Source organism: Ictalurus punctatus, chromosome 14 (genome assembly GCF_001660625.3).
Source record: "Ictalurus punctatus breed USDA103 chromosome 14, Coco_2.0, whole genome shotgun sequence".
Lineage (NCBI taxonomy): Eukaryota > Metazoa > Chordata > Actinopteri > Siluriformes > Ictaluridae > Ictalurus > Ictalurus punctatus.
In genome coordinates this window covers 19,305,950-19,327,822 of record NC_030429.2, presented here as the reverse complement: position 1 = coordinate 19,327,822, position 21,873 = coordinate 19,305,950, and the positions used below count along the sequence as shown (strand labels likewise).

Below are 21,873 nucleotides of genomic sequence, written 5' to 3'. Positions count from 1 at the left end.
CAGTTTTGAGTAGAAATAAAATGAAAACTAAATAAATAAATAAAATAATTTAGCTTCTTTCTAGAAAAAAAAAACATTTCAAATATGCAACATTTTCTGTTCTACTAACAATTATTAATAGGTGAAATGTCGAGAAATAGGCTTAATATTTTTGTTTGTTTTAAAATGATCTCATTATAAGAAGCATGAGATGAACATTATACAGTATATTCAATATGTTTATAATTGCTAAGACGTACATTTCTGTACCGAACTGTTATGACATGTACTAAGCATAGTTTCATCAGATTTGCACAGAATTACCAACACTGATCCATCTCTCTCTCTCTCTCTCTCTCTCTCTCTCTCTCTTTCTGTCAGGTGACAGACATGATGCTGCAGGACTCACTGTACCCGGACTGGGGACGAACAGCTCGTCGCTTCTGGAAACAGGGCAACAACAGAATCGTGCTGTTCTGGTGAGCTACAGGATGATTCTCTCCCTCAGGTGATGGATTTCTGGGGAAATCATGACAGCCATGTCAAATCAACAGGCAGCAGCGTGTGAGATACTATTATTTCTGTAAGCCAGTTGGAGGATGTTTACTGAAAAAGGGCCATTGTAGCCTGTAATAAACGTTTTGTGCATTTGTGTGGGTTTGTGCATGTACATGTGAAGAACTTTAATGATAGTAAATCAGCGTGCATACTCCTTTCAACAGCTCAGAAGTTTATTCAGAAGTTTAACATGTTGCTTTAAAGCAACAGTTCAAGGAACTTCTTATACAAGTTCTACACTAACCTCAAATCAAATGATAAATGTTTGGTAAATGATTTTTATGGCTAACCAATGCTGATACGAAGTATGGAAACTATGACCAGTGATTAATTTATAAAACGGATCGTTTTGGTTCGGATATCTGATTGGCTGAGCCATGTTCGAAGTCATTATAAAATCCCCGATATACACACACACACCAATGTCTGCATTAAAAGAACTGAACTCTGTATTAATGCGCCAGGTTTGAAACCAATGAAACCTTTACACTTAAGACATTATTCTGTCCATGAATTGCCCTAATATTTGTTTGTTATGTTGCTTAACAACCAAAGCATACATTTACTGTAAAGGCATTGCATAGTGGAAGAATTGTTTATTGTGAATAGTATTAATGATAAATGAAAATATTTATTGAATAGTGGATATAATATATATATTTTATATATGCATCATTAAAGAACCCTCAACCCCGGAGGTGTGTGGCAAACGTGCTAACCACTAAGCCACCATGGCCATACATATATATATATATATATATATATATATATATATATAGCCATGGTGGCTTAGTGATATGTAAATGTATAAATTTATGTATATAAATGTATATATGTATGTCTTATAAATGTATGTGTGTGTGTGTGTGTGTGTGTGTGTGTGTGTGTGTATATATATATATATATATATATATATATATATATATATATATATATATATATATATATATATATATATATATATATATATGTGTGTGTATATATATATATTGAGAAGCAGCATGATGCTACTTGGTGGTGAATCGATTCCATTATTTATCAGTCTGTTATTTTAGCCTTGTAGTTCCTGGCTGATCAACTACATTTGAAGTAATTGGACAATAGGTGCTAATTAGATTTTCCCCCAAACCTTTCCTTTAACTAGACATTGGGATGGTTAGAGCACGGCTTAATTCCAAGCATTAGTCATTAGTCAGGACAGTTTTAGATTTCTCCTGCCATCTGGTGCAGCATTTGACAGTTCCAGTTTCAAGGATTTCTCTGTCTCAGCTCCTGATTGTCAGCTGACTGGTGTTACAGCAGAGAAGTGCAGTGCATTGTAGGAAAAGGAAACTGGTCAAGTATAATGTGAAATAGGTGAAGCCTTGGGTTTTCGCTGTGAAGATTATGAAGATTTTTATCTCACGTTGGAGTCACAGCCAGGTCTCAGTGTAACAGTTCAAATGACTGAAGCGTGTACAAAAGCTGTTTGGTTGTTCAGCATCGTAGAGTAGCTCAACATACTTGGTAAAGGAACAAGACCTGATAACAAATGAGCAATACTATATTTTCATTATTCTCCTTACTTCCATAGATTTGTTTAGTAGACTTCCTGCATATCCTCTTCTTAACTAAACTCAGATCTGCATGCATTTTGTCATGTAACTGATGATATTGCATTCAAACAGACCGGGGGGGTACTTGTGGGTTTGGGGGTGTTGGTAGTGTATTTAATGCTTAACTGAAAATTGCAAATTGTATGCAAGGGTAAGTAGTTGTACGTTTGTGTTTTTCATAATGAGATTTCATTAAGCTTTCGTTTATTACGCTGCGCTAGCTTTTGATTTCCTCTAACTGTTGCATACAAAATTAATTCAGGCCTAAATTTCTAATGAACAGCAGGAAGTGAAAGATCAAAGACTATATCAGTTTTTTTTATCTTTTTTTTTTTTTTTTTTTTTTACAAGAATAACCGCATGTTAACAAAGAACTTACATTTAAAATTTCACTGCATCATCAGGAAACTTACACAATTTGCTCTTTCTCTTTCTCTCTCTCTCTCTCTCTCTCTCTCTCTCTCTCTCTCTCTCAGGACAGTGCTGTTTTCCCTGACCTCTGTGGTGGTATTGGTTATTAGTACAGATTGGATTAGTTGGGATAATCTGAACCGAGGGTTCTTACCTAGCGATGAAGTGTCTCGAGCCTTCCTCGCCTCCTTTATTCTTGTCTTCGACCTCCTCATCGTCATGCAGGTGAAGCACTGCCTTCTCTGATGACCATTTAACTCTTATATCCTTCTGCTTTCCTCTCGCTTTATCTTGTCTTCTCCTTGACGCTCTCTTTTTCCCCTCCCTTTCTCGCTCTATCCACTTTATGTTTATTTAAACAGTTTTATTTTTGTGCATTATGCATATTTTTTGAGGATCTCAATGATCACAATCCAGTGTATGTGTTTCTGGCATTGTGTTTGAGTTTTCTGATTCATGTATAAGGGTGGATTGCTATAGTGTGTCACTAATTTATGTGCATGATAATGTCCCAGTATACTTGAATATTTACATTACGTTTTGACTGGAAGGATGTTTTTGGAAACCTGTATTATATAATGAACACGCAATTTAAAGTGGGATTAAATTCATAATGTCACCTGAAAGTATTAGCATTTACACTACCATAAAAAAATTTTAATCTACACTAAAATTAATATATACAGTAAATAACTGTGAAATAAAGCCTGCGCTAATTGAGACACTTGGAGGTGTGTCCAGAATAATTAACAGCTCTATAGTTGATTCCAAAAAGTCTAAGAAATCTGAGAAAGCATTGAGAATGATTGGGAATTTATTGGGAATAAAACTTGACAGATGTAATATTATTGGGAAATGATCAATGACGGGTTGAGGCATTACCAGGACAAAGTTGATTATTTTCCGATAACAAAATGCCTAGCAGTGTTTTATTCCTCTTATACCACAGACATTTGCCAACGATGATATTGTGAGTAAGTTGTTACTATAGAAATGATTACATTAGAACAAGTACATTCATATAATCCTCTGATTTGCCTTCCTGTCACAGCTGCTATAAAATGAATCAACACTTTACACCAATCAGATTAGAGAATTTCACAGCCCTATGTGGTATGAAATAAATTTACTCGTAGAATTCCTCGTATATGCAAAGCACTGATCAAATCTCAAAGCAGAAACTTTGAGGAAAAATGACCATACGTTAATAATTGCACTATAATATGTATATGTACACTATATTAATTATTAACATATAGTTTTTTCCCAAACTACTTAAAAAACCATAAATAGGTGAAAAATACATGACGCACAACACTTTGTAAAGTGTTCCACTATTTCAGTCAGGTGATTAGTACTCGTTGTAAACCATTTCAGTTTCTGCCAGCCCAGATCCATTGTGTAGCCATTATTTTGCAACCATTGTTTCATTCTAGTTTGTTGTGGGGCTTTTATTGACAATGCCTTCGGTGGAATTCATTCTTAGTGAGTATCAGGTCAGATAATTTATTCAGTCAAGAACATTCAACTATTTAGACCTGAAAAAAACTTTAGTTCTTTAGTGGTATGAGTGTAAAGAGAGTGCTGTTGCAGAGTAAATTGTCATTCTTTGGAAGTACTTGGTTAGATCTATGCAGTTTCGATTATCTTGTACACACTGAATTATTTTATATGCTTCTGCTTAAACTGCAACCTTGCATTCCTGTTCTGGAGGCCAGTGCTGGGCATCTTGTGGTAAAACCTCTGGTGTATTCGTCTTTTTTAACACATCTGTCAGCCTTTGATAGTATCCTTGACCAGTTCTTCCTTACAAAGTACAAAACACACCACTGTCTCTGATGTGGTCTCATTTTTCAGCCTTGTGATGGCCTGCTTTACTGAATGTGGCACATCTTTGGGCCTTACGTTGAGAGATAACGGCATGCAAATCCACAAAATCATGACACTGGCCAATTACTTAGAGACTGCGCTGTGCCCATTAGCCTTGAGTTATTGTATCCCTCACAGAGCCACCTCACTTTGATTTAGAGTAAAGTACAGTCCGCCCACATAGGACCTTGAATTCTGCCCAATATGCTATACTCTATACATGTCCAGGGTTGCTGTTTTCCATTTGCAGCCCTGTGTACCTTGCAAACATGTTTATTAGCCTTATTTACGATTTCAATTAGCCCTTTACATCTGGAACGTATATCTCCTTGATCCATTCTTTCCCTCACATGCACAGTCAATAAACACTGAGGACTCCGATACGGGGATGACTCTCCGTGTGTGACGGTTAATCTCCATTCTCTGTAAGAGTAATTAACTTTCCTTGTTTGTTGACCCTGATCATACAGAACCTCTTCAGCCCTGACTTTTAGCTGATTTACAAGACTTTTTATTTAATATAATGCTTTTAGGTTTATTTCTCACTTTTAATACTGAAAGCAGGAGCTGAAGCTAGTGGAAAGAAGGAGAGGGAAAGAAGAGACTGTAATTATCAACTTTTTAAATAGAGGAGGTTATTTTTGTCTGAAACCACAGCATTGTTGACTCTGATTTGTCAGAAGGGTGTTGATTCATTTCCTATAACAGCAGCTCTAACAGTAGTGCCGGTTGCTAGGTATACATCAAAAAGCTCATTCCAATATGTTATCTTTTCTTACACAGGTGGGTCTATGGTGGATGCTCCAAATAAACTGATTTGGGGGAAAAGGTGTAATTGTTGTTGTAGTGAAGTTTCCTGTGAGAGGAGACGTTTATTTGGAAGGAGTCACCAGTGTTAGTAAATCAGAGGGCTTTGCAGTTTGACTTTAAGAGAGAGAGAGAGAGAGAACAAAAAGAGAGGCTGGTGAGGGAAGGACTGTTTATAGCTGCTATAATGTAAGTGTTAACAGGAATGAACTTGTTTCATGGACATTCCATTAAATTAACATAACTGTAATAAAAACTGAGATAAAATGTGCGGTCCTTTGTTCTTTAAAAAAATGAACAATTTTTAGAGCTTGTTAGGCAAATTTCTGTGGAATAAGCACAATAAAACACTTTGGAATGTGCTGCACATGCACCACGCCCTGCTGTGGTCTATTCATTACTTAATTAAGGGGATCTCTTGATGTTTTCAAATTCAACTTCTAGCACCTGTATTCTTTCTTATCAAACATCTCTATTCTATTTCTTTTTCTCTCCATTCCAAAAGACGGGCTTATATCATAATTCATGTTGATATATGAAAGCTACGGTCATATGTCATCAGCAGATATTGAGCTCCTACATCATCCACATGCTGTGTAAGTTTTGATTGGGTTTATGCTCTCCTATATCAGTGGCACTACGGGCAGATAATAGGCGACTCTGACATCTCCTCATCTGATGTTTAATGTCACTAGTCACTGCAGGGCCCTGCAGAAACCTTCAACAGAATCTGGGCTTTCTTTCTGATTGTGAATAAATGTCAGAAGAATTCATAAATATCGCAAGTTCTCTGAACCGTAAGAGTCAAAGAAGGACTTTTAAGGAGTGTGTGAATAATCTTTCTATCTACTTCTTTTTTTTTATATACACTGCTTTGTAATTTGGTTTCCAGCTTGTGTGTACTCTAAATTAGAATTCATCATCCGCTGCTTGTATAACTATGTTTCTTTTTTTCTTTCTTCAGGACTGGGAGTTTCCCCATTTCATGGGGGATTTGGATATGAACCTACCCGGCTTGTCTACAACTCAGCTAAAATTTAAACTCCCAGTCTGCAAGCGGATCTTCAAGGACGAGTATCACATACACATCACAGGTACGCATATGTTCATTACCTGTTTATGTATTCATCCCCAGCATAAGAGATCATTAAAATATAATTAAAGCAGTACAATTATCTGGTCGTTATATTCTCAGGCATCATTTCAGGTGCATGTAATAAATCAGTTTCTTCCCATAGGACAGACTAGGAATATTTCATGTTGTAATTACATATTTGACAATGGTATTTAAAATGTAGGGGTGCACTTAGTACTATAGCCCTTCAGCATTGGCTGCCAAAGTTGTTATTTTCCCTTTGCTGGACCGATTCGTTTCATGTTCCAGCCATCAGCAACATCAAGTTGCCAACTCACTGAACCAAAAAGCTCACCTAGTTCTACAGTGTCTCAGAAGTAAATCCCCTGGAGTTTCTCTCTGTGGTTATCAGGGGCTGCCAACACTTTGTTTGCACTTTTTTGTGCCAGACAATGTGCATGTCCCAGCTATCAACAGGATCAAAGTGGAAGCCTGATGTCAGATATATCCAAGTAAAAGTAAAAACACTAAATCTGAACAGAAGAACATAACTAGTTTCCACGAAGCATGGTGGCAAAACAGAAAAACACCCAAAATTGTGTGAACTTTCCAGAACCCTCACAGCATCCAATGTTGTACATTTGTATGGTTATTGTATGAACTATGAATGTGTTATCGTTTCTTTTTCATTGCACTATGCATAGAGCAAGGCATCTATGTCATGTTTGACGTGTCATGGTATCCCAAATCATGCTTGGAACCATAAACATACAACAGTTTCTGATATATGACACCTTTGTAAACTTTAAGTTGTAGCCAGTCTGCATCCTCTGAAAAATAATAGCTGGTGAGACTGATACTCGTCATCACACAACAGTTATCTTAAAGACATTTTGATGGAGGCTTCTAGATAAAAATTTGTTTCTTAGAATGTCAACAGTGAAGCTAATGCCCATGTCTAAAATTATTTTGTAATCAAAATGTATTAATAAGTAGTTTTACTTAGTGATAGGTTATTTCCCCAAACACATAGTTTTCATTTACCTGGGGGTAAGCCGGGTAAGCCAGATGCACTGCCTGTTTGGGAAGTTTAACTACACTCCCTTATGAACCTGATCGAGATGATGCCAAGAGTGTGTCAGAAATCCTGTTACAAATCCATCCATCCATCCATTTTTTGGGATCTCGGGGCACAAGGCAGGGAACACCCCAGACGGGGTTCCAACCCATTGCAGGCACAATCGCACACACAATCACTCACCCATTTGTACACTAGGGACAATTTGGAAATGGCAGTAAGCCTACAGTGCATGTCTTTGGACTGGCGGAGGAAATGAGAGTACCCGCAGGAAGCCCCCAAATCACAGAGAGAACATGCGAGCTCCCCACACACAGGGTGGAGATGGAATTCAAACCCCCAACCCCGGAGGTGCGAGGCAAACGTGCTATTTAACAGTGTCAATGTCTTCATCGTTATTCTAAAATAAAACCAGAATCGCATTTTATTGGCCATTTATAAAACGGATAATTTCAGTTCTGAAATCTGATTGGCTGAGCCGTTTTCAAAGACGTTGCAAATACCTCGATATACACATACCTGTGACTGCATCACAGTCATTGATTTATGTAATAATGCACCAGGTTTTCAACCAATAAAAAATGTACAGTTGACAAGCCATTGTTCTGTCCATACATTGTGTCCATACATTTTGAGGGAACTGACTGTTCATAAATGTGCTTGCATGTGGAAAGAATCGTTTTCACTGTCTGGTGTTTTTGATGAACATTGATCTAAAGCACCTGCTGGAGGGAAGGAGTTACAAATATGTGGAGGTCTGGCTGCGGGGAGTCAATAATATTTTTTTTCTACCAACTTCCTGGCTCTGGAGAAGAACAGATCCTTGTGGGAGGGGAGGTTGCTTCCTATGAGTTTTTCAGCTGACCTGAAAATACATTGCAGTCTCTTCAGCTCATTACTGGCTGCAGAGCCAAACCAGACTGTTATTGAGGTGGTGCGCACGCTCTCAGTGGTGGCTGTGTAGAACTGGGTCAGCAGCTCATGTAGTAGGTTGCTTGCTGAAATGTCACGAGAAGTATATTCTCTACTAAACCTTTTTGGCGGTACAGTCAGCATTGGCTTCCCATGTAGATAGTGGTCCTTGGGAACTTGAATGTCTCCTCTGCCATCACAGTCTTGTCCAGTATGATAATTGGAGGTAGTGATGGGGTACCTTCTGAAATCCAGCTCCATCATTTTGAGCATGTTCAGCTCTATGCTGTTGTGACTCCAGCAAAAAACAATAGAAGTATCCAGTGTTGATGGTTAGAGTTTCAGATGTGAGGGTCCTGCTGCTTCGTACCACTCAGAAAGGTTGGTGAGCCAGTTACAGGTGGAGGCTGCTATGCTGAGAAGAAGAGCTTGGAGTGGATCAGACCTTGAATGATTGTATTAAATGCCGAAGTAAAGCAGAGGAACATAGTAAAAATGAAGAAAAATTATCCTATTACTGGAATCTAAGCTGCTCACACCTGTTTCTGAGGTGTGCATGGAATTTCTACCCACAGTATCTAGACTGCCAATGATCAACTTCAGAGTTTTCAGCAGTAACTTTGGCTGATATCTTATTTATCTCAGTATGCCTTTTTCTGTGACAAGACGAGGGCATATGAGAAACTGATGTTTAGGACGAGCTCCTCTGGAATCTGTGCACAAACATAACTCATAAGACTTTCTTTGAAATCTAATGACCAGCAGCTCAATAGACTCCACGGCTCGACCTCTCATTCACCAACAGAGGACATACTACTGTATCTGAACTTAAGTATAAAGCTTCTCTACTGACCTTCCCTAGTGTTGGTGTAGTAGTATAGCTATAATTACCTCATTTATCTTCAGGGTCCATATTACCACTGCTCGCTGTACTCCATCATATACTGTAATATGAATATAGAACGAGAATATTCTCTCTGAATGTACAGTGTATTTGCTTTACTGCCTCCTTTCCCTGCTGCTGTCCTATTTTCCATTCTACCATTTTCTTTCACAGATTTTGTACATAAAATATTTTACTTGTGTATTTCTCTTTTAGAAATAAAGTTTAAGCAAACCTCAAATTATTGTTAGGGTGAATTATGACTATCATCAGGTTTGTTTCATTTGAAGTACCATTGACTAATGACACTGTTATTGGAATTGTGAAAACTGTTAATGATTCTGAATATCTAATTGAATAATGAATCCGCACTCCTATGTTTGGTGCATCACTTCATTTGGTTTCAGTGAAACCTAACAGAGTGCTCGTATAAAAGATTATTAGCCGAGAGTTAGCAAAACTCTTCTAAGAATCTGCCCTTTTTAAGTCTAGTGCACCTTCTTTGTCTTTTTGATAGCTATTGTGGGAATGGTCTTTAGTTCCCTCATGCACTGCTTAATGAACCGCATACTCAACAATTAGCAGTTCAGTGTTAACCTTAAACCTTAATGTGTTGCACTGCAATTCTCTTTTATGAGAATGATCTTGCATTACTAAATGTAAAACAAGTATATTAAAAAGTAGACTTCTGAAGTGTTCATTTCCGATCTTTCCTGAATGATTATTCGTTTCATAATCAACATGTACAGGCTGATTTGAGGCTTGTGAGTCAGTTGACCACTGCCTTCGAGGATGAAAGCATGTACGTGTAATTACTCATTTCTCTTCTCGAGCAAGATAACTGCTCTTTTAGGTGTTTATAGCAGTTCATACACTTTATTAGGAACATTTGTACACTCATTCACGCATTTATCCAATCAGCCCATCAAGTAGGAGCAGTGCACGAGCAGTCTTTTCCAATCTTCATTTGTCTAAGTTCAGGTGAGTCTGTGTCCAATGTATCCTCAGATTCCTGTTCTTGGCTGACAGGAGTGGAACCTGATGTGGTCTTTAACTCTTGTAGTCCATCTGTCTCAAGGTTCAGCCTGTTGCAGATTTCTGTACACCACAGTTGTAAAAAGTGGTTATTTGAGTTTTAGTCGCTTTTCTGTCAGCTTGAAGCAGTCCATCCATTGTCCTCTGACACCTCTTATCCACCTGCAGAACTGCCTCTCACTGCATGTTTTTTGTTGTTGTTTTTCACACCATTCTGTGTAAACTCTGTAGACTGTTGTGTGTGAAAATCAGCAGTTTCTGGAATCGTCAACCCAGCCTGTATGGCATCAACTGTCTGATATTAACAAGAACGGAAGCTCTTGACCTCTGCATGGTTTTATGCATTGCACTGCTGCCACATGATTGGCTGATTGGATAATTGCATGAATGGGCACGTGTACAGGTGTTTTCATAATAAAGCTGTGATTGGGTCTTTCAGATGACTCTTTAATTTTCTTTATTCCAGGCAAATGGTTTAACTACGGCATCATCTTCTTGGTGCTCATTCTTGACTTAAACATGTGGAAGAACCAGATCTTCTATAAGCCTTACGAGTATGGCCAGTACATTGGACCAGGAGAGAAGATCTACACAGTAGAGGAGCCAGACACTCTTAGCCACTTCAACCGGAGCACCCTAACGTGGGAATGGCGATCAACTAACATAGACCCTCGCACCAACCTCACATACATCCACAGAGACATGTTTCTCCACAGCCGCTACATTGGGGAAAGCCTGGATGTCAAATGCTTGGCGTTCATTCCAAGCTTAGCTGCCTTTATCCTCTTTGGTTTCTTTATCTGGCTTTTCGGACGTTTCCAGGACAGTGAGACGTTCCTAGAGAGCCAGGACAAGACATATGAGCGCATCAAACGTAAGTCACCCTCAGATTTGGGTGTCACACCTGAGGAGGTGCATGTATCAATGAGTGAGAGCCTGAAAAGGAGTGGCACTCCAATGTTGCTGCTAGCGGACACTCACCATTTCGGGTCCTCTACTAACTCCATATCCCCCTGTTCTAATGAGACCCAGGAGACACAGCCTAGCGGTTCTGTAGATAAAGCAGCATGTGTCGAAGCTGCAGATGTTAACAAACTGACTCCATAACCTTAAGCAAAGCTAATATAAACTCTGGAGAATTGAGTTATGTTTCTGCTGAGCTCCTCCAACTCCATCCTTGCCTTGATGGGATCGTTAATGATGACCAAGCCAATAACTGAATACATGCCTCTAATGCAGGGCCTGCAAAGAGACATTGTAAGCTATCAGTCAAATTCTTCAGAGACCTGCTTTCAAACTTGTAAAAGAGGAGATCGTATAAAATTGCAGTGTGTTTTCTACATTTTAATAATAAGCTTTTCAAAACACCACTAGTGGCACTGAAATTTTGGTACTTCTTATAGTTCAACTTTCTTTTCTTTAAAGTATTGTATATGGTCCAACGGTGCTTAAGCTTCTTTTATTTCATTTTATGAAATTTTTTTTTTACATATTTTTTATTGAGCTACTTTGGTGCCTACATGGAAAATCTGTTTATATACCAAGTGCACGGCAAAGTAGTCATGAGGAATATTCGGCAGAAAAATCTGTGCCTTCAGTAGTTGTGTCCATTATTGGACGGTAGAGTTTAAAGGTCTTTTGAGATGTCAATACATTATATTAATCTGTTATGCAATACACTGTGTTCACAATGTGTCTTGTATTAGCATTTGATCATTTACAATCAATTCAAACATTTATTTAAAAAAAAAAAAAAAAATCATACCAAAACCAATTATACCAAATAGAAGGCTGAAAAAATAATAATCACCACCATATGGTCACTCAATAAAGTGTTGAATTTTCACACAGATCTTGCCTGTTTGTCATTTAAGTAACAGCCAATCCATCAAGATATCCAGTATTTTTCATAGATTTTGCTAGGTTTTATGTCATTCGTCTCATGTTACTATGATCAGTGTTCAAGACTGCCATTTGGACTATAGATCTAGTGGCACAATAAATTAAAAAATGAGATCGGTCTATTATATATGACCTCTATCGGTCATTCGTTGAGGACGTTTGGCATGACCAAAGTTTTTGTCTGTATGTTTGCTGCTGTTTTTGCTCATTTCACATTATGCTGTTAAATTGTTTAGGTTTTCTTTTCTAATAAAATATGAATGTTTGTTGAGTAAATCTCATGTACTTGCCTCAAGTAGTGTTACAGATAAATGACATTTCGCAGCCTCGGATCAGTGATGCTTTCTTGACGAAGTCTGGGTTGTTTTGTGTACCGGTGAAAATGATGCTGCTGGACTTGAAACACATCCAGAAGACCAACTGTTTCCATTTCAAATAGGCTCGGTCCACAGTGACCCTGTTGCCAAGCAACCCTTCAGGGCCGACCTCTTCCAGCTGCTGCCCCAGTTAGTTCATTAGGGAGGAAAAATAACTTTGTACAGCCAAGGCAAACCAACTCGTTTAGAGGAAACTTTAGTAAATGACCATCAACTCAAATTAAGGTTAGCATATAATGGTTACAAAAGCATGCATTACTAGACCTTACCCTAAGACTTTCAACTACATGACTCTTATTCATTAGTGAGCAGAAATGTTGATTGGGTTGTTATCAGTAAAATGAATAATGAAGGATACAATGAATGATGTTTGTGAGGCAGAAGAACAAAAACAAAACGTAATTTTTGCTAATGTAAGACCCTGTGTAGGAACCAGTCAATTGCAGAGGATTATGAGAAGATAGATGGAGTAAATGAACAGGATTGATAAGACAAAACAAATGTCCACAAACGAGTAGCACTTCAGTTTTAAAACTATCCATTTTTGTGTACTTTTTTAAAATCAGGCACTTTGTAAGAAAAAACTTGGTATAATTGACTTTTTCGGAAAATAACCTACTTGAAGTGTAGGCCAAGGAACTGAGGCAGCAGCTGCATCAAATTGAGTTGTTCTCTGTCTGGCCATCGTCTAAATTTCTCCCAGATCAGTTGTCATGTCATCCCCCCCCCCATCTACTAGATCACAGTATAAGTTGATAAGTCTGCCATCAAGCCTCGGCAAAGCTTGAACTCTGAGGGCTCTCTGAATCTGTCAGACTTCCATCATGATTGCTCCTGTGAGATTGTGGTAAAGATATCTTTTGTCAGCTGCTGGTGTGTGTGTGTGTACGTTTGAGCTCCGAGATTGCCTTTGACACTCACACAGCAACGGTGAACTATTGGACAAATCCCAGGGTAGAGTTTGTCACTTGTTCAGAAATGAAATACTAAGAGACTTCTCTTTTTTCTTTCTTTCTATCTTTCATTCTCCCCCCCTCCATTTCCTTTGAATTGCTTTCTCCACAGACATGAAACTGCATTTTTATCAACCCTACTGCAGGAAAAAGCAAGACAATATCAGGGGGTCCTCTTGCCATAAAGAACTAGGAAAATGAGAAATTACACATTTATGCCCTCTTCCGGTGTAATAGCCATCTTCCAAATTTAGACAATATAAAAGTTTTATCATGATGATAGTGTACAGTACAACATATCTTTCTAATTACTTTTGCCACAAAAATAACTCACTGTGGTGATGGATAAGAAAAATAATCATTCATAATTCAGCTTTAGTAACCGCTTTATCCTGGTCAGGATCACTGCAAATCCAGAGCTTCTCCTGGGAACACTGGGTGTGACCAAGGTCACGCCCATCACAGGGCACCATGTACACACCTATTCACACTCACATTCATATACGGGGCAATTTAGCATAGCCAATCCACCTGCAGGAGGGTTTTGGTACATACAGTGATGCTTGAAAGTCTTTTCTAGACTTCTGCATATATATGACCTAAAATATCATCAGATTGTCCTACAAGAGTGTTAAAAGTAGATAAAGAGAACCCAGTTAAACAAATCAGACAAAAATATTATACTTCGTAATTTATTTATTGAGGAAAATGATACAATGTTACATATCTATGAGTGGCAACAGTATGTGAACCTTTGCTTTCACTATGGTATGACCCCTTGAGTATGGTATGACCCCTTGCGTAGCAATAACTGCAACTAAACGTTTCTGGTAACTGTTGATCAGTCCTGCACATCGGCTTGGAGGAATTTTAGCCCGTTCCTCAGTACAGAACAGCTTCAACTCTGGGATGTTGGTGGGTTTGCTCAGATGAACTGCTCGCTTCAAGTCCTTCCACAACATTTCTACTGAATTAAGGTCAGGACTTTGACTTGGCCATTCCAAAACATTAACTTTAGTCTTCTTTAAACATTCTTTGGTAGAATGACATGTGTGCTTACGATCGTTGTCTTGCTGCATGACCCACTTTCTCTTGAGATTTAGTTCATGAACAGATGCCCTAATATTTTCCTTTAGAATTCGCTGGTATATTTCAAAATTAATTGTTCCATCAATAATGGTAAGTTGTCCTGGCCCAGATACAGCAAAACAGGCCCAAACCATGATACTACCACCACCATGTTTCACAGATGGGATAAGGACACAGAGACTGGACACAGACACGGTGACTGAAGCTTAACAGGATTTATTGACGTGAAGAGGAGGCTGGAGTGTGTGGTAAAGGAGTGTGATAATTCGTAGTCTGGGTGGGGATTCGAGCTCAGAACCGCCATGTGAGTCGAGGTCGGAAGTGTACCGCACTAAAGCCGGAACAATCTGGCGATGAATGGCTGAAGAACCAGGGTTTATATACGCTGCTGAGAGATGGGCCGCAGGTGAATTACTGATGCACTCCGACCGCAGAGAGATGGGCACCACACCCTGAGACATACACACACACACACACACACACACACACACACACACACACACACACAACAGGAACACAAGGGATGTGAAAACACTGGAAACATGGGGAAGGGAAAAACAAGGAAACACAGGAAAATGCACGGCCTTCTGGATGTATAATGACGTTAAGGGTCTTATGCTGGAATGCAGTGTTGTTCTTTCTGCAAACATAACCCTTCGCATTTAAACCAAAATGCTCTATTTTGGTCTCATCCATCCATGAAACATTTTTCCAATGACCTTCTGGCTCTTTTTGGAGATCGGTGGCTTTCTCCTTGCAACCCTGCTGTGCACACCATTGTTGTTCTGTGTTCTCCTGATGGTGGACTCATGAACATTAACATTAACATTAGCCAATGTGAGAGAGGCCTTTAGTTGCTTAGAAGTTACCCTGGGTTCCTTTTTGATATCGTGGACTATTACATATCTTGATCTTGGCATGATCTGAGTGTTGCCAGTGTTGATTTATGAATCAAATTACTTTTTATTACTACCAATGTATTACTACCAATGAGGAAACTGGAGAACCTGGAGGAAACCCATGCACAGAAACTACACCATGACAGTAACCACAACTGAAACAGTTTGATTTGCTTACATGGTTATAAATAAAACCCTTTTGCATTGGAAAATAAACACTATAAATGACATTGTTGTATATATTATTATAGTTTCATAGGTAACTGCTGTGCCTTTTAATTAATTTCTATTGTTTGTCCTTAATTTATCAGTGCAACTTTTTATAGGCACTGCAGCTACAAATTGGGGTAGCTGAAAAGATTAGCATATTCTATGTACCAGCTGATTAAATGTATTTTTATAGTAGAGTTTTGAGGTTTTTAATAATGACTCAAGCACAGCTAAGGTCAATTGTATTGTAAGAGCTCATAGTTAGATGGCCATGTCTTCCCTAGAAATGTCTATTAACCTAATGCAAACTGCTGAAGTTAATTACTAGTCGACTCTAAGGCAGACTCACTAGTATTAGCTCCCTTCAGGTAGAGGCATCTGTTGAACTACTCTCATCTCTCCAATAGAAAATTGGACATTTAGGAGCCAGCTGGACAAACCCAGCACGCCTGCTGTGACTCCACTTTCCAGCCTCTGGCCAAAAGCCACCACTCACTGAGAGCTGCTGAAGCCAGTCGTGCCAGGGTATACTGTTGCCAAATCCATCCCAAACACTCTGAGCTGGGTGTTATCCTACTGGCATTTCAGCGATAATAAGTTCATAATGATGAAGTATATTCCCGTGACCTTAGTTCATTCTCCTCTAAGGCCACATTTTGAACCCACATTAACCTTTCTAAAATTAGTCATGGAACTCCTTCAAGACTTCTTCATGGATGACTAGGTTTTCTCTGCTTCTGGATTTTTCTTTTCTTTATTCTTTAAGTTAGAGTGTAATACAAAAATGTAAATAAAACAAATACTAATAATAAAAAAAATTAATAAAATGAAAAAGGTAGAAAAAGAGAACATACCCTTTCACCTAATTATACATTTTCCTAGTTTTGTGAACTAGTACATTTTCCACAAATACGTGAAATTTTATATTTGTATTATGTACATTTTGTACAATTTATCAATAGACCCAATTAAGGTTAACATTGCCTTTTCTAACCTCAGAAATGCCATTAGGTCTCTCATTCGGTGTATAAAGAAAGGTGTTTTATGATTCCATTTATATGGAGCCATTAGAAGGGCAAAAGGCACTTAGGCAAAAGGCCTCAGAAAGGTACTTAATTGATAGCCTGGAAGATTACTTTCTTCATCAGTTACACCAAAGTTTGCTGTTAATGGAGACAGAATGAAACAAATCTTAAACATATTTGAATGTATTCTGTAAATCCAGCCTGTATGTAGATTGGGGCAGGACTAAAATGTGTCTGCAGAAGACCCTATATTATTTTGGTATCTGTTGCACAAAACACTTATGCTAGGGTTTATCTTTGCAAGCTTCTCATAAGATATAGTATATGCGACACAGCCTTAATCTGTATCGTTTCGAATATTCAAGCCCCAGATGCATTTCTCATCCCTATGTCATGCTCTGTAATGTTTGGTTGGTGGGAAAGTTGGGCTAAATCAATTTAAACAAAGTTCCTAAGTTGCAGATATAGACAGGTGACAAATAAAAGGAAAAACAAAAATAAAGTGTCAATAAGCACCAACAGAACAACGTCAGTGTGACTTCTGAAATTGTTCTGGAGGGATGAACACGATTCTTCCAAGAAATATTTCCCCAATTGGTGTCTTGTTGATGGTGGTGGAGAACATTGTCTAACATGTCAGTCCAAAATCTCTATTGATGTTCAATTGGGTTGTCATCTAGTGTAGCTACTTCAAAGGTCATAGCGTGTGATTTACATAATTTTCAAACCATAAAGTGAGCCCTCATGCCCTGTGGATGGGCAGTCATCCTGGAATAGACCACTCCCATCTGTTTAATCATAGAATAAAGAAGATCATTCAAAAAACATTGTATATATTTGCAGTGACCCTTCCTCTAAAGGGGAAGTGCCAGAAAAAAGTCCTGCACAGCATAACAGAACACCTGTAAGGGTCAAGCCTTCAGGCCTGGTGTATGCACTCACTTACTTGATGAAAGATGACTCATCTGACCATATCACTTTTTGCCTCAACTCTGTAGACCATTGCCTGTGGGTTTCGTACCAGCAAACTCTGAAAAGTGCATTCATCTTTATAATAAGGGGTTTCTGCACTGCAACTCTATTATAAAATGTATTGATATAATAGATCTCGCTATTTAGTTGTGGACTGTTCTTGCTCACAGGCTGATCCCATCCTGCATTGATGTTCTCAGTCACCTGAAGAACAGTTGCCCTTCTGTTTCCATATCTCAATAATGCACAAATATCACAGTTAGTAAATGTGTGCCTTTAACCACAGTTTCCAGTCCTATTAACTGATGTCTTTCCCATAGACCTAAATGAAGATGTCACTTTAGTCAGTATTCCAATTGAGGAGTCTTCATGACTGAAGCACATGCTATCCAGTCCCAATAATGAACACTCTTTCAAAGTCAGATCTTTTTAGATCTTTTCCACATTCAATCTTGATCCAAAATTGAGGTTAACTGTGCCTGCTTGGGTTTTTATACATGTCACAGAGCATGGTAGGAGGTTAATTGCTTAATTGTATAATGCAGTACATCTGTCTGTAAGCATCTGCACGCAGTATGTTTCTCCCTTTATTTATTCAAGTTTTTGCTTTAATTGTTACCCATCTGTATGTATTTAACCAAAATGTGTTGTTATTGTCTCCCTTGACAGAGAAAACTTGCCTTTTGTGTTTAAGTACCATGTCATCCTGGAATCTTCAAAAAAGAATGTTGTTTACATGCTACATACATTCGACATACTGATCCCCACCTGTTTATAATAGAACTACAGAGGTTACTTACAGATATATGTTTATAAGTTTCTGAGAATTCAGTCCACCATGTAGGGTTCAGCTACAGGTCTGAGACACAGGAACCTGGGGAAAATTGTTCAGGTTGAGAATGAGATATGTTTTGTAACCGCATAATTATGTTTTATGTTACGTAATTCAATTAATGGTTAACTTCATGTCAGTTCAATTAAATTTGTATTATTTCCAACATCTATTTTTGTATTTGATATGTTATATTTTATTTTCATTTTAATACACTGTCACAGAATTTATTCCATACCTTTTGGTGGAGTTGCTAGGCAATTATTTTTGAAGTGTTTTTATTATACTCATATATTAATCATCTTGACTTAAATACTGCTTGCTCAGTTAGCTTGGTATTCCGTTTCTATGCATAATTGTGTTATATAATACAGGATATGAAAAGTTTGATTGAAGTTGGTCCAATTTTTTAGGATAAACTTTTCTGTTTGTTTTAAAATGTACTTTATGGGATTCCTCTCCACCAAAATATGCTTTGAGAATTTCACAAACTGCATTAAGCGAAACATCATGGAAGGGTTTCAGATTTTATAAATTTGAAACAAAGTTTTAATCTGCAAATAACACTTTGTGTACTGTAAATCCTCATGACTGGGAGGCAGCAGACTAAAATAGGATGTGGTTAAACCTTTTGAAAAAAAAATTTGAATATAACAAATGCACTGGAAAGAATATGGATTCTTGCTGGAAACAGATGGAAACATTTTTACCCTCTGGATGACTGCAAAAAAAAAGCCTGAGATGCAAAAATTTGTGGCCTAGAATATAGACCAGAGTTCACGTCTCCACCTCTTATCTGATGATCGCCGGTTATCTTGATGTTTATCAAGGTTTGTCAGGGTTTTGAAACGCTTATTAAACAAATTACAGTCCAGGCTGGTGGAGGTGGTGTGATGGTGTGGGGAATGGTTTTTTTTGGCACACTTTGGGCTTGTTAATACCAATCAATCATCATTGTATATTTGAGTATTATTGCTTACCATGTGCATCCCTTCATATCCACAATTTACCATCTTCTAATGGCTACTTCCAGCATAATAATGCACCATGCAACAAAGCAAAATCATCTCAAACTGGCTTCATGAACATGACAATGAGTTTAATGTTGCTCAGTGGCCTTCCCAGTCACCAGATCTGAATCCAGTAGAACATCTTTGGAATGTGGTAGAACGGGAAATTCACAGCATGAAAGTGCACCTGAAGAATCTGCAGGAATTGAGTGATGCAATCATGTCAACATGGACCAGAATCTCGAACGAATTTTTCCAACATCTTGCGGAAACCATGCCATGAAGAATTGAGACTGTTTTGAGAGCAAAGAGAGGATGTTCCCAGTATTAGTATCATGTTCCTAATAAAGTGCTCAGTGAGTGTATATGGAAATAATTCGTATCATTACAGTCATTAATGAGTTGTAATGCATTGTATTAACAATGTACAGAAACCTTAAATGCAGAAAAAAGACAGGACATACAGGAAAAGGGAAATTAATTCATCCCACATTTACCTAGTGGTTTCAATCAGACATTATCCTGTAATGGATGTAACGGATGGATGACCTCCAAGAGTCCACTTATTCCTGAATCATTTCCAGGATATACTCAGTGTGTTATTAATGGAATGGATGTTTGATAAAGAATAATTCTTTCTAGAAAACTGTGAATACTTGTGCTTTCCAGTTTCCATGCAGACAGTATGAAGAACAAAACTACAAGATGGGAATCTCCCAGAAGTCAATTAAATGAATTGAATTAGGATTCTTTACATTATAATAATAATCCATCTCAGGAAAGTAAATAAATAATAAAACACCATTGCTAATCATTAGCAGATAAGAACCAATAGAAACCTTTACTGATTTCAACTAATTCTACTGTAAGTTCCAAACAAACCAGTAAAAAAAAATCAGAAACTAATACAACCGAATGTTCAATAGTCAGATTTGTATCTCAAAAAGTGACAGCAACAGCAGTGTATTGGTCAGACAATCATTCATCAGAACAGACATTAACATATTGTTAACATAAGTAACATGCTACTTCATTTAAAATGACCACTCTTACAATTTTGTGAATGTCTTCCAGAATGTTGTTTTGAAAGTAAGCAGTAGTTATGACAGCTCAGGTCACTCAGTTTTAGTTTGCTCCTGCAGCATCCTAACATTAACTAATAAACACAATCTAAGTTAACATTAACTAATAAACACACCCTAAAACTTAGACTTACTCTGGCAATCCTGCTGATCTTGGCACACTAGCAGTTTGTGTGCAAAACCAAATTACTACTGTATTAAACAATATTTCAGTCTATGTACTGTGTAATTCTATGGTAAAAATAAAGTTGTGACAGAGCATAAGGTAGACGTCTGAAACAGATGCATTTGAGGCTGATTTTTAATGAAATATCAGGCAAGCAAATCCATAAGGCATAATAAATACATAAGGCAAAATCAGGGTCAAAAACATAAACTAGGACAGGTGAGGAACAAACAAGACAACCAGGGCTTAGGCAAAACACAAAGGTAAAAAGGCTAGCAAAATTAATAAATAAATAAATTAATTAAAAAATAAATAAATAAATAAATAAATGACCAAGGACCACAGTAATTCAAGGCTTGGTAAAGGTTCACCGAGTACACAAATTGAGTGTTAACTTCACCACAATAGTGTCGGTAAAAGTTGCATATATAGTGCTGGTAATGATTAGAGACAGGTGTGCATGGTTTAGAAGTCAGGAGACTGTGAGTGGGCAAACGTGCTTATGTCTTGAGATGTGTAGTCTGTAGCGGCCATGTTTGTAGGCCATGGTGTGTTCTGGGAAACTGAGTTTGTTGACTGTGATGTCCTGTCATGTTTATTTTGAACAGCTTTAAAGAAACAATATATCATGTATATTCTGTCCATCAAATATAAGTGACGCTTCCTCCTACTGAAGCATATTTCATCCAGACACACTATGTACCCCTTATAATCTATTATTTATTATTGCTGAGAACTGGGTCGGAGAACATTCTTATTTCTTTCCTAATCCCTGTTTAAGTGGTTTTATCTGACAATTAGCTCTGCAGTGTTGTGTTTAATATAACTAGAGATTTTACCTCTGTAAGACAAAAATGTCATATTTGTACCAACAGATTTTCATGAGTAATGTGGGTGCAAAAAAAAAAATGCATGAAAACGCTACATTTATTGCGTTCATTAAAGTTATTTTCATGTGTAATGCATATACAGTATATTATTATGGTATACAGTACATTCTATGTATTTTATGTCACCTCTATAACACTGATAAATTGCTTATTACAGTATCTGTAATGCGTAAATATTACTTTTAAATATGTGTCCTCATTCTCCCTGATCAATGCTATGCTTGCACAGGCAGTAAAGTAGGCATGTTATTTTTGTTGCCATAT

The 21,873-nt window shown here is 37.7% G+C and overlaps 1 protein-coding gene across 3 annotated transcripts in view; it reads left to right on the top strand.

Moving 5' to 3' along the window:
- The window catches only part of tmem117 (transmembrane protein 117), a 50,595-nt gene extending 38,239 nt beyond the window's left edge, over positions 1–12,356 (top strand). The window contains exons 5-8 of one of the 3 annotated variants that reach the window (XM_017485755.3): positions 361–458; positions 2,609–2,768; positions 6,184–6,313; positions 10,669–12,356. In XM_017485755.3, the coding sequence (XP_017341244.1) occupies positions 361–458; positions 2,609–2,768; positions 6,184–6,313; positions 10,669–11,309 (1,029 nt within the window). In that variant the 3' untranslated portion in view covers positions 11,310–12,356. The other 2 variants (XM_017485754.3, XM_053685522.1) reach the window with 2 other exon arrangements.
- The last annotated feature ends 9,517 nt before the right edge of the window (positions 12,357–21,873 follow it).